This window comes from Dasypus novemcinctus, chromosome 3 (assembly GCF_030445035.2).
Source record: "Dasypus novemcinctus isolate mDasNov1 chromosome 3, mDasNov1.1.hap2, whole genome shotgun sequence".
In the NCBI taxonomy this organism is placed as follows: Eukaryota; Metazoa; Chordata; class Mammalia; order Cingulata; family Dasypodidae; genus Dasypus; species Dasypus novemcinctus.
Window position 1 is genome coordinate 2850555 of NC_080675.1, and position 12068 is coordinate 2862622.

Consider the following 12068-nt stretch of genomic DNA (forward strand, 5'->3'; position numbering starts at 1 on the left):
AAACTTCTAACATTTTTATTTTCAACATGGTTTTGGCTATTTGAGACCCCTTACCCTTCTGTATAAATTTGGTGATTGACTTTTCCATTTCTGCAAAGAAGGCTATCAGAATTTTGATTGATATTGCTTTGAACCTGTAAATTGCTTTGGGTAGAATTGACAACTTAACAATATTTAGTTTTCCAAGCCATGAACACAGACTGTCCTTTCATTTATTTAGGTCCTCTCGTTGCTTTCAGCAGTATTTCCTAGTTTTCTATGTTTAAGTCCTCTACATTCTTGATGACATTTATTCCTAGATATTTGGTTCTTTTAGTTGCTACTATAAATAGAATGGTTCATTACTAGTGTACAGAAAGGACTGATGTTTATGTTGATCTTGTATATCCCTTCACTTTACTAAATTCATTTCCTTATGTTGAACCATCCTTGCATACCTGGAATAAGTCCCACTTGGTCTGATCATGGTGTATAATTCTTTTAATGTGTTGTATTTGATTTTTTAGTATCTTATTGGGGATTTTTGCATCTGTATTTCTAAGGAATATTGGTCTTTAAATTCCTTTTCCTGTGGTATCTTTTTATTTCCGGAATATTTTCTTGGGTTGTAGTTTTAAATATTCTGTTTCTTGTTTTGATTTCTTCTTCAGGGACTCAAGTTATGTGTACTTTGGACCTTCTCTGCCTGTCTGCCATTTCAGTTCTCAACCATTTTCTGTGACAGTTTTTACTTATTTCTTTATTTCAGTTTTATTCTTTCAGTTCTTATCCTGCCTTTCTTCAACTCCGCTCATTAAATTTTCACATGAATTCTTCTTTGTATCCTATGATTTAGTCTTCATTACTGACAAGATTTTCCTGTTTCTTTTCTGAGTTTAATCAAATTTCGCTTCATTTCTTTCCATTTTTTTTCTGTCCATTTCTGGTTTTAGTTTTGTTTTCTGATTAATTTTGGAGTTTTTTTGTTTTGCTTATTGTTTTTCTGGATGCTTATTTGAGAATATTACAATTGGAGTGTTAAGAGTTCTCTGTTGCTTTATGATGGTTCAAATCTTTATTTATCTTCTGCTCACATTTGTTTGTGAGATTCATTCATATTGTTAGGAATAGTTGGTAGATCATTTGTTGCATTGTAATGTCATGTTCCATCAGATGAATGTAACTCAGTTTACGTATCCATTCTGAAGGGAGACATTGGGCTTGTTTCGCCTTCTGGCTGTCCTGTAATAGTGCTGCTGGCAACGCCCTTGCACGTCGAGGTGAACAGCTTCGTTTGTCTTTAGAGCGTGTTGCCTCTCACTCTGCTCAGCCTGGAAGCTTCCTCTGCCAACGAAGAGGCCTGGTACCTTACACCCCACTTTCTACTTCATGTTTGTAATACACTGAAAGCCATTGTTAATTAAATAAGATGGATTCCGTTTAATCTTCTTTTTAAAAAATCTACTTTCCTTGGCAGATTTTGGAGCAGTGAAACAGCCTTGTATTTACTTTACTGCCTTAGCACTTGTTGCTCTATAACTTTGGGCAGGTGACTTCCGTGTCATCATCTGTAAAATGTAATATTTTGCAGCTGTCTTTCCCTAAATCTTCACCTGACTCCCTTACTTTAAGTTACTGCTCCAGTGTCCTTTCCTTGGTGATAGCTGCCACTTTGCTACCTGCACCCCATCACACGCTGTCCTGTCACTTTGTTTCTTCATATCTCTCCATGGACTCTATGTACCATGTGGTGCTCATTTTCTGACACCTCAGTTCACCTGCAAACTTCACGGAGTCAGAGGCACCATCTTCCCGTCCACTCTTAACTTAGGCCTGGGGTGGAGAGCCCTCCACAGCTGATTCTCCGTCCATTATTTGTTTGCTCGGTTAGTGGCACTGACAGTGACGGGGCCGGTGGGGATGAAGTGATCCTGCCGCTGTATTGGGAGTGGCACTGTTGGCAGCTGCAGTTGTACCTGGCAAAACCATCGTGGGAGTTGTACAAGGTCCTTCAGCTGTTCTCAGCACAATGTTAGCATGTCCTCACCTGACCCACCACTAATGAGGACTTTGACCAACTTAATGTGTTACACAGAAATGGTTAATTTATGTATTTATTTTGCTAACAGAGACATTAAGCCTGACAATGTCCTTTTGGACGTGAATGGTCATATTCGCCTGGCTGACTTTGGATCGTGTTTGAAGATGAATGATGATGGAACTGTATGTATTTTTGCTGGAGATTTTCCTCTTGGTTTTGGGTTTTGCTTGAAATTAGAATGGGCTTAAATTTTCATTCTGAAGTATAATGAAGAACCATGTTTACTGATAACGAATTTAAAAGATGCATCCATTTTGGAGATATTTTAATTTTAAAACATCTTCATTGGTTTTTATGTTTAAAAAAGTAATATATGTGGCCCCCTAACATGGGAAGTTTTCAGGTTTCCTCAAATCTCTAGGTGGCCAAAGGATGTCAACTCTGCAGTGAATGAGGGCAGCTCATGGCATCCTTTCTTAAAATGCCCTGCCCAGGCTGGGCAGGTGGGCAGACTCAAATTTCTCAGATAATTAATTTCTCCTTCCTGTTTAGGGACGGGTAACTTCTTGTCAGCATTTTCTCTCTGTGGGTGTTGTTGAGGGTCTGGAAATGGGGTCCAAGATACTCAGAGCATTACCAGAACCAGCTCATGCTCCCTGCTGAACCCAAGGGCAGCCCCGGGTCGGCCAGTGTGGGGAGCCCGTGGCCGAGTGGCCTGAGCGGGGCCACCCAGCTCTGCTCGGTTTGCCTCACCAGCTGCTTCCAGGGCAGGCCTCGCAGTGTTGAGGGCATTGTCTACTTTCTCCAGCGGCAACTCCCGGGTTGATTCTGATGTGTTTGGGAGGTTTTTCTTCTTTGAAACCTATACTTACCTTAAAGTCTAACAAAAGATACTTATCCAAAAAGAAAGTAATTCTTCCCTTTCTTCCTAGCACGTTTTAAAGCAGCAAAATTTTAAAGGAACCCATAAAAGTAGCATCAGTATGAAGTGAAGTGATTTACTCCTTTTCCACAAACCCAGTCTCATTTTTTAAAGTCTTGCCATACTTTGGTTAACTGATGTATCAGTGCCCTCCTCAGGCCAGTCTTCTAGCAGCTAGACTAGAGGCTTAGTCTGAACCGGGCCTGGGTTCCCTCGCTGCCGGCTCTCCTGTGGGCATTGGGCCTGTGCCGTGAGCTTGCGCTGCCAGCCTTCCACGGTCCTGCCAGCACTCCTGCAGGCTGGGCGGTGGAGGCGCAATGCCCTGCCGGCTCCTACAGACCGAGCGCTTCTCGTGCCGTGACCAGGGGTACTCTCTCCTCTGAGATGAGCAGGGAGCCTGGCTTCTCCCAGTCAGGTCCCCCCGGTGGCTGTCCCAGGGTCCTGCCTGACCTCAGTCGTGTAGACTCAGGAACCTCAGGGTGGCCGTTGCTGTCCTCCTGCTCTGTCAACTTAAGATGTGAACCGTGACCGCTCACTGGGTGTGATGCTTCTGTGTGTCCAGCAGTGGCCCCTCAAGGCTTCTGCCACCAGCACCAGATGGTGCCCCTGGGACGCCCCTCTCAGGCCCTTTGGCCATGTTCATCCTTTCAAGGCCCCGCTGCTCTCTTGCCGGTGATTGATGCCCACTCTTTACTCCTGCTTGTAGAGGTGTTACTGCATTCGGGCACATACCTGCTCATGTGGGTGCCCGCGAACTGTTCTCTCCCTTTAGGGGGTCCATAGTGCCCCTTTGTTGACTTTAACTCTGACTTCCTGGAGGCCTGCCTCACTCTTGCTCTTCACACATCTGCCATTTGTGCCCCTCCCCTGCTGTAAAGAACTCATGAATCCACGTGTCTTGGCCTCCTGTTCCCCTGTCCACGGAACACCTAGCTAGGCACCTAGCTGATGCCTGGTCCTGCTTCCAGATGTTCCGATTTGGAAGGTGGGCAGCATTCCCTCCCCTGGGACTTGTTAGAACTGCATCTTGGGTTCCACCAGAGAGCCCCCAGGCCCCTGCACAGATGGAAGCTGAGGAGGCCTGGCCTGGTGTGCACATTGTCCCCAGTGGCGACAGAGAGGAAGGCAAAGGCTACCTGTTGACCAACTGTGAGGGGTTGCCATTTGGGGATGTGGTGGGCATTCGAGCACTGAGAAATGGGCTGTGCAAGAGAGGTCTCGTGTTGTGTAAACTACAGTGCTTAGTACTACAAGAGAATATTTAGTTGTGTTGAATTTGAAATTATTAGATTTTTAAAAATCACTGGCCAGTTTTCTTCCATGATTGGTTCCTTCTTTGTTGCCCCTGCTGTGGAAACAACAGTTAGAGATGAGAAATGGAAGACTGGGGGCCTCCCTTAACGGCCGCCTTCTCTCCTCAGGTCCAGTCCTCCGTGGCTGTGGGCACCCCTGACTACATCTCGCCAGAGATCCTGCAAGCAATGGAGGATGGCATGGGCAAGTACGGCCCTGAGTGTGACTGGTGGTCCCTGGGGGTCTGCATGTACGAAATGCTGTACGGAGAAACACCCTTTTACGCAGAGTCACTCGTGGAGACCTACGGGAAGATCATGAACCATGAAGTAAGGCCTTGTGTTTCCACTTCCTCTTCTCTTCTAGTACCTGGGCCAAGCCTAGAGGTAAAGAGAACGAGCCCAGAGGAGGAGCTGGGCCAGGAAGCTGTTGGGGCAGCGAAGGAAGAGGGCCAGGCTGGTGGCCGGTCAGGCGGGGAGTAGAGAGGTGCAGGAGCGATGAGGGGTAGAGCCAGCACAAGTTGCTGACATGGTGGACGTGGCAGGAGGGAAAGGAGAGAGTCGATACGATCCAGTTGGCTGGTTTGGGCATCTGGGCAGAGGCTTGTGTGATTTGTTGGGTTCTGAATCCCTACAGAAGACAGGTTTGGGAGAAGGATGCAGATATCTGGGTGGCCGTGTGGGTATGAGGTACCGCGGGCCGGAGTCGTCGATTAGATTCCAGTGCTCTTCTCCCATCTCTTTTCCCAGATCGCAGGTGTCGTAAGCTGACAACACGAAGCAACAGAGTAGAGCCCATTGTCCTTTCTTGATCTTCATTTTCCTCTTATCTTTTTTCTTCTCTCCAAGCTGTTCATTTCTTTGCTTTGATGTTATTGTCCTTCTTTCTTTTCATTTTCTTTCTTTTTTCTTATTTTCTCCTTCATCTAATATTTTTGTCATCTTCTTGCTTTTTCTCTCTTCCCCTTAGTCAAGTCTGTCTTTCAAATGCCAGTTCCACGCTCCCTCCCAGTGGGCCCCTTGCGTTCTCTGCTCCTGCACACCTGGAACCCACTCAGGCTGGCCTGCCCACCAGCTGCCCTTGAAAGGAGCAGCTTCGCAAAGAAATGACTTTTTCATGATTTTGACTTCAGATTTGCTTCATCTTAATTTGTACTTGATACTTAATCCACAATGCTTAGAAAATTGTGTTTTTAATGTTTACCTCTGTTAAGAATGTTAAGAAAATGCTATGACTCTGTTATATAAAAAAAAAAAAAAAAGAAAGGAGCAGCTTAGCCCTGCAAGTGCCAAGTGCTTTTCCATCTAACCTAAATTAAAGCAAAGGTTATACTTCAAAAAAATACTTTCCCAAAGTGTAGAAATCTATTTTTACATTTGTAAGTTAATACCTACTTCCTATAAAAAGTTCAGCAAATTCAAAAGTGCAGAGTGGACAGTGGAAATCCCCTGTCCACTCCTTAGTGTGGTAGGTGCCATTTCAGCAGAGCTGCCCTCCTCAGTGCCCACCGCACTGGCCCACCAGTGCAGCCCTTGCCCCAGCCCCGGGGAGCAGGTCCTGTCCCAAGCCTGCGGGGTGGAGGCGGCTTGGCGCCCGGCCCCACCTGCGTGCTGCGTGTTAGTTCATGTGTTGTCCCTGTTTCTGGCATCTTAGCTCATCAACGCTGAGGCACACCTGCCCTGCATGTCGGTGTGGGCCACGCCTTGTTTTTGGTGGGCATTCACCTTTCTTGGTTAAAATTTGTCACCGTGGTCATGTTCTCTTTTCCATTGGACTGTTTCTGTAGAAGTCCAGTGGCACTGGCGAAGTGCACTCTTCGAGGCCATGCTGGTTTGTTCTGCAGCAGCTGTTGCCACTTGGCCAGGGAACATTAATTATTGTGTTGATTTATATGGATGTGGTTACCAGCCTGCCATGAATAAAACCTGGAAGACTAAGAAGTTTTTTATTTGCTGTTTTGGAATTAAAATTCATTAGCTTTGGTTTGCATTTAATTACCATGAAAAAAAAACCAGTGACTGTTGCTTTGGACCTATGGTTTCTACTTTGTTTTCTGGAACGAGCATTCCAAGTATGTCTCAACTCTTTCACTGATTGCACCCCACAGGAACGATTTCAGTTCCCGTCCCATGTCACGGATGTATCTGAAGAAGCAAAGGACCTCATTCAGAGACTGATCTGCAGCAGAGAGCGTCGTCTAGGGCAAAATGGGATAGATGATTTCAAAAAGCATGCATTTTTTGAAGGTCTAAATTGGGAAAATATACGAAACCTAGAAGCACCTTACATTCCAGATGTGAGCAGTCCTTCTGACACATCCAACTTTGACGTGGATGACGATGTGCTGAGAAACACTGTAAGCGTGAGTCGTTTTATTCTCAGTGTCGCGTTGTGGGTCTGAACACTCAGTGCTACATCAGAGGTGTTCCTGTCAAGATAGGAGATCTTAGAACTGTACCAAGTTTTATAAAGCTTGGCAGCTGCCTAGAAAAAGTGCACCCTGTATTCCAACCTTCACCATGGTCATGAAAAAAATGGGGGTTTGAGTAAAACTTGAGTTAACTCTTTCATTCCAGAACTCATCGAGATCCTTGTGCTTTTATGTCTATGGCTCATCCATCTTTTCAAAGCATGGCACACACACGACTGTGTCAGAGCTTCCCCAGAGCCCTGTCGTCATGTTTTAGATGTAAAGACCCTGCAGCTAGATGTGGAGCATGGCCCGCAGGTAGCGTGCCAGCCTCGTGGGTTTTCTGGCCCGTTGTTCACTCTCTCTCTCTACCTGTGAGGGCTTTTGAATCTGCTACTGTTTTGGTTTTCAGTGTCTGGGTTTATGTTTCCTTATGCAACAGGAGTTCAGGAGAGACGATGATGACATAATGATTTTAAGTCTTTCCACTGACATTTAAGGTCATGAGTTTTCCATGTTGTTTGTCAGCTCAGAGACTTGTCTGCATTTCTGCTCTTATCTGTCAGGCCAGTGTAGACACCTATCCTCTTTGACACAGTAGAGTTTTGCTTACATGTTGTAAAATTATTTTGGTCTTCTCAGACCCAACCTTTTTAGAACATAGACGTGATTTAGTTTTGGGAGAGAGAAACCAGTTTGACCAAGTGAAAGAAGAATCTTTATTGCTCCTTAAAACTTAGGACATTTTTATCAAAGCAGTATCTTCTGTAATATGTGCTGTAACACTTACAGCTTCTTGAAATGACTGGCCTGGGAAAACAGTTGTTTAAGTTTTCACCAAAGTAGAAGAGATTCTTCAGGAGAAACTAGGAAGTACGCCTTATAGCTCACCAAAAAGCTGTCTCTTTGCACTTGAAACTTGCCTGGGCAGCTCCATATTCAAATAAAGAGCTGAACTTAGTAAAGGCCACAGGGAGAAAAGACTGAGAAAACTCATTGATGAAATAACCTTTCCTAGACTCTAGAGAAACTTTTCCAGATAGATTTCCCAGAGAGATTATAACTTTTGTTTTGTTTTGAATAAAGAATCCTCAACCTGCAAAAGGAGTTGTAATAAACTTACCCATATGGTCTGGCTTTGAGTTCCAAATCTCCCTTCTGCTTTTGGCCTTAGTTTCTAGCTGAGAACCTGGGAATCGCCAGCCCTCTGCCCCACCTCATCAGGGTGTGTTGACTCAGTCCTCTCAGGATTGTGCTCAGCAGTGACTGTGGTCTAAGCAGTTTGAAAATCACTAGCCTGACTCAAGTTTGACCTTATACCATTATCATCTTTAAAATTAGTGTGTTTAGGGAAGCGGACTTGGCCCAATGGATAGGGCGTCTGCCTACCACATGGGAGGTCCAAGGTTCAAACTCCGGGCCTCCTTGACCCGTGTGCAGCTGGCCCATGTGCAGTGCTGATGCACGCAAGGAGTGCCGTGCCACGCAGGGGTGTCCCCTGCGTAGGGGAGCCCCACGTGCAAAGAGTGCGCCCTGTAAGGAGAGCCACCCAGTGCGAAAGAAAGTGCAGCCTGCCCAGGAATGGTGCTGCACATAGGGAGAGCTGACACAGCAAGATGATGCAACAAAAAGAAACACAGATTCCTGGTGCCGCTGATAAGGATAGAAGCGGTCACAGAAGAACACACAGCGAATACAGAGAGCAAACAACGGGGGAGGGGGGATCTTAAAGAAGAAAAAAAAAATTAGTGTGTTTATCCTTAAAACCACATTGAACATGGATGGAGCCAGGAACAGGGAACGAGAATCTTCAGTGCAAGCTCCTGGCAACGCTGCCGTCGAGTCCACATTTTAGAAAGCCACACAGTCCCCTGTATACTCGGGGCATTCACCGTTCTTGGAGCTAACCTTCCTTCTTCTTTTCCCCACGTGTGTTTGAACACAGGTTTCATTTATGTTGTATGTGTTCTTATGCAGGAAATATTACCTCCTGGCGCTCATACAGGCTTTTCTGGATTCCATTTGCCATTCATTGGTTTTACGTTCACAACGGAGAGGTGGGTGTGGCTTTCTCACGTACCATCCTGGGGCTGGAGGACAGTCTGAGCCAGTGTGGGCTCGTGACAACGGAGGGCGTGGTTCCAGGGACATGGGAGGGATTTTGTCCTTTAAAATAGCACACTTGGTTGTTGCCTGAGTCATTTCAGGCTGGGCTTGGCAGACTTTCTTCCATCAAGGGTCACATAGTAAATATGACAAGGTAGCAGCAGTGTTGCCAAGATTTGTTTTGATAGAAAATCAGTAGCCACAGTGCCCAGTGGCCACCTGTGCCCAGCTGAGAGTTGCTTTGTAAGAACTTTGGCCTTAGCTCTGTTGCTTCCATTAGCCAGGGCTGGAGTTCAGTCCATGACAGAATAAAAAATCTTAAGAGCCAGGGGAATCGGCCCCATGTGACTCCAGCCCACAGACCTGAATCTGTGCACCTTTGCCAAATGGGCCTCAGGGCCCCGCTGCATCGCTGTGGTGGGCCTCCTCGCTTTCAGCAACAGAGGGTCAGAAGGAGACCAGTGGCATTTCAAAGAGCAGCTTCCTCGTGTGTCAACAAAGGTCGCAGGATTTGATTGTCGCTATCTAGCGGCCAGTACCCACGTTGATGAAAGTTTCTGCAGAAGAAGTAATACTTCTGCTAGAGCTTTTAGAATGTCACTTGGTGTGAGATGCCAGATTAAACCACACATAAGCCAAAGCAATAGCTGATGCCTTCCAGTACACAGGAAGCTTTCTAGGCCACAGCTGAATGGTTGATTTATTAATCTGTAGTGCAGAGGTTTGTGTCCTTTCCAGTGAACCACCTCAGCAAGGTGCTTGTGGAACACGCAGGTCCCAGGGCCTCTTCCTGTGACAGCCCGCCTTGCTGAGGCAGCACAGGACACTGGGACCACGCTTTGGGAAACGCTGACCAGGTCCTCTGTCCGGATTCAGCAGTTTAGAAATGACATTGTTTGTGCTGCCTGCCTTTTTTGGAGTCAATGTCAGAATGCATTTTCTGTGAGGAGTGTTACGTAAAAAGCTCAGCAGAGCTAAGTAATACTCGAGTGAGGCAGTCCAGAAATGGGCTATTAAATGAGACACCTGTCCGTGCCTGGAATGTGTGCTTGTGCTCTCACGCATGCTGCAGAGCCAGCGGGTCGCTGGCGAGTGGGGTAGCCATGCCTGGCCTGGTGCTGGAATGGGAAGGCCCTGGAGGGGCGTGTCATCCGCGGGTAAGGAAGTGAGTCCCCAAAGAGTCGAGGGCTGTCCCACATCATTCCGTCAGGTGACAGCAGAGCCAGAAAGCCCTGGCAGCCCTGTGCCCTCTGTGCCCTCCGCATCAGAGGCTGGCTCGGGCTGGCTCTGTTTGCGGATCAGGTCCTTATTCAAAAAATACTTTTGGATTTTACCTTTTTGGTTAAGTATAACAGACGATTTAGAAATTAAACTTCCCCTTCTCTGCAGAGGTGTTTTATTTTGACTAGCCACGGAGGCGTCTCCTCGGCCTCCCATTGAGCAGTAAGGAAAACGCTTGTTTAATTTGCCTCCATATGCAGTCAAGTCTTTTCACAGGTATTTCTCTTTGCCAGGAAGTTTTAAAATGCTAATTAAATCACTGCAAAGTCTCAGTAGATCAGAAAAGCCTGTACACTATTTTGCAGCTGTTTTTCTGATCGAGGCTCTCTGAAGAGCATGATGCAGTCTAATACATTAACCAAAGATGAGGATGTGCAGCGGGATTTGGAGAATAGCTTGCAAATTGAAGCTTACGAAAGAAGAATACGAAGGCTTGAACAGGAGAAGCTGGAGCTGAGTAGGAAGCTGCAAGGTGAGTGGGAGAGGTGTTTCTGCAGCTTGGTGCCGTCCACTGTTGCAACAGGCTGCATTTGCACTGGCATCACCCGCCAGGGCCCACACGGTAGGCCCGTGTTCACCTCGTGTCTCCCCCACTCCTCACAGAGTCCACCCAGACTGTGCAGTCCCTGCATGGTTCAGCTCGTACCCTGGGCAGTTCACACCGAGATCAAGAGATCAAAAGGCTGAACGAAGAAATAGAGCGCTTGAAGAATAAAATAACAGGTGAGCGTTCTAAAATGTAGTTGTCAGGTTTCTTTTCTTCAGCATTAGTCTCTTCAAAAATTTTTTGAGAATCCTTATAATGTGAAAAAAAAGAAAAATTCATCAGCAAACCGATTTAGAGTTTTGGTATTTTGTCAGTATAGTTGAAATTACTTTCTCCAACTTGCTTCATTCTAATAATATAATGTTATAGTTACTGCTAGATTCACTACCTAATATTTTGTCCATATTGCTCTCAGGATATATTCATTTCTCTATCTTCACTTACCTCTTGGGAGCTCTTAGAATTGCTGTAACTTAGTTCTGCCTTTCTAAAGCTTTCCTTCGGGCTGTGTCTGCTTTTCATTATTGTAAGTGCTAGATCTGTTGTAACCAACATTCTTTTGTAGTTCCTTGCTTGTCAAAACTTCTTGAGACACAAATAATTTTTAAACCTTAACCCTTAGCCTGACAAGGGTTGCCTGTGCACGTGATATTTGCCTCCAGACCATATACTGAATCTGTCACCTGTGCGTTTCCCACCTGGAATCCCCCATCCCTATCCAGGAAAGGGCTTTGATTGAGTTGGTTACTCAGGAAAGTTTTTTTGTACCCTTACAGGGCTGGGCACTGGGCCAGGCCACTTGGCAGGGAATGAATCAGATGTTGTGTGCCACCCTGAACCCCACAGCCCAGTGAGTCTGTGTATGTGAACAGGGAACTACATACATGATACACTTGTGTAACAGGCAAAACAGCCTCCAAATGAAAGATGGTTGCGAAATATTAATTTACTACCAGTATGTCGGCTCCCAAAGTTTGGTTTGCTTCCATATGTAAAGAAACACTATCTATTTTCTCCTTTGCCCAGATTCCAATAAACTTGAAAGACAACTTGAGGATACAGTGACGCTTCGCCAAGAGCACGAAGACTCTACGCATCGGCTGAAAGGACTAGAAAAGCAGTACCGCGTGGTGCGACAAGAAAAGGAAGACTTCCACAAGGTAGCTGAGGCGTTGCATGCTTTTCACGAGAGGGCTCAATGGTCCTGCAGTTTTGTAAGGTGGCATCTGTGCAGGTGAATTACACCTCGGGAATCCCGGCGTGTGTGCTTGCAGCGCCGCAGTGTCGTCTCAGCCTCCTCTCGGCCCTGCGGTGGCAGTGCTCTTTCCCCCATTTTAAAGTGAGGGCAGGGAGGGCGGGAAGGGACTCCTGCTGTCTGATGGTGTCCACAGCGACTGGCTCGAGCTGGGGTGACTCCAGAGTCCTCGCCCTTCGGGTGCCAGCATGCTGCCCCACAGCCTGCTGCAGTGAAGTTATTTCTTAGATATGA

The 12068-nt window shown here is 46.2% G+C and overlaps 1 protein-coding gene across 2 annotated transcripts in view; it reads left to right on the forward strand.

Moving 5' to 3' along the window:
• The window catches only part of CDC42BPB (CDC42 binding protein kinase beta), a 153130-nt gene that overhangs the window by 106168 nt on the left and 34894 nt on the right, over positions 1-12068 (forward strand). The window contains exons 6-12 of one of the 2 annotated variants that reach the window (XM_058291275.2): positions 2109-2202; positions 4364-4564; positions 6343-6597; positions 8623-8702; positions 10338-10504; positions 10636-10755; positions 11606-11739. In XM_058291275.2, the coding sequence (XP_058147258.1) occupies positions 2109-2202; positions 4364-4564; positions 6343-6597; positions 8623-8702; positions 10338-10504; positions 10636-10755; positions 11606-11739 (1051 nt within the window). The remainder of the gene's footprint in view (positions 1-2108; positions 2203-4363; positions 4565-6342; positions 6598-8622; positions 8703-10337; positions 10505-10635; positions 10756-11605; positions 11740-12068) is intronic. The other variant, XM_058291279.2, reaches the window with a different exon arrangement.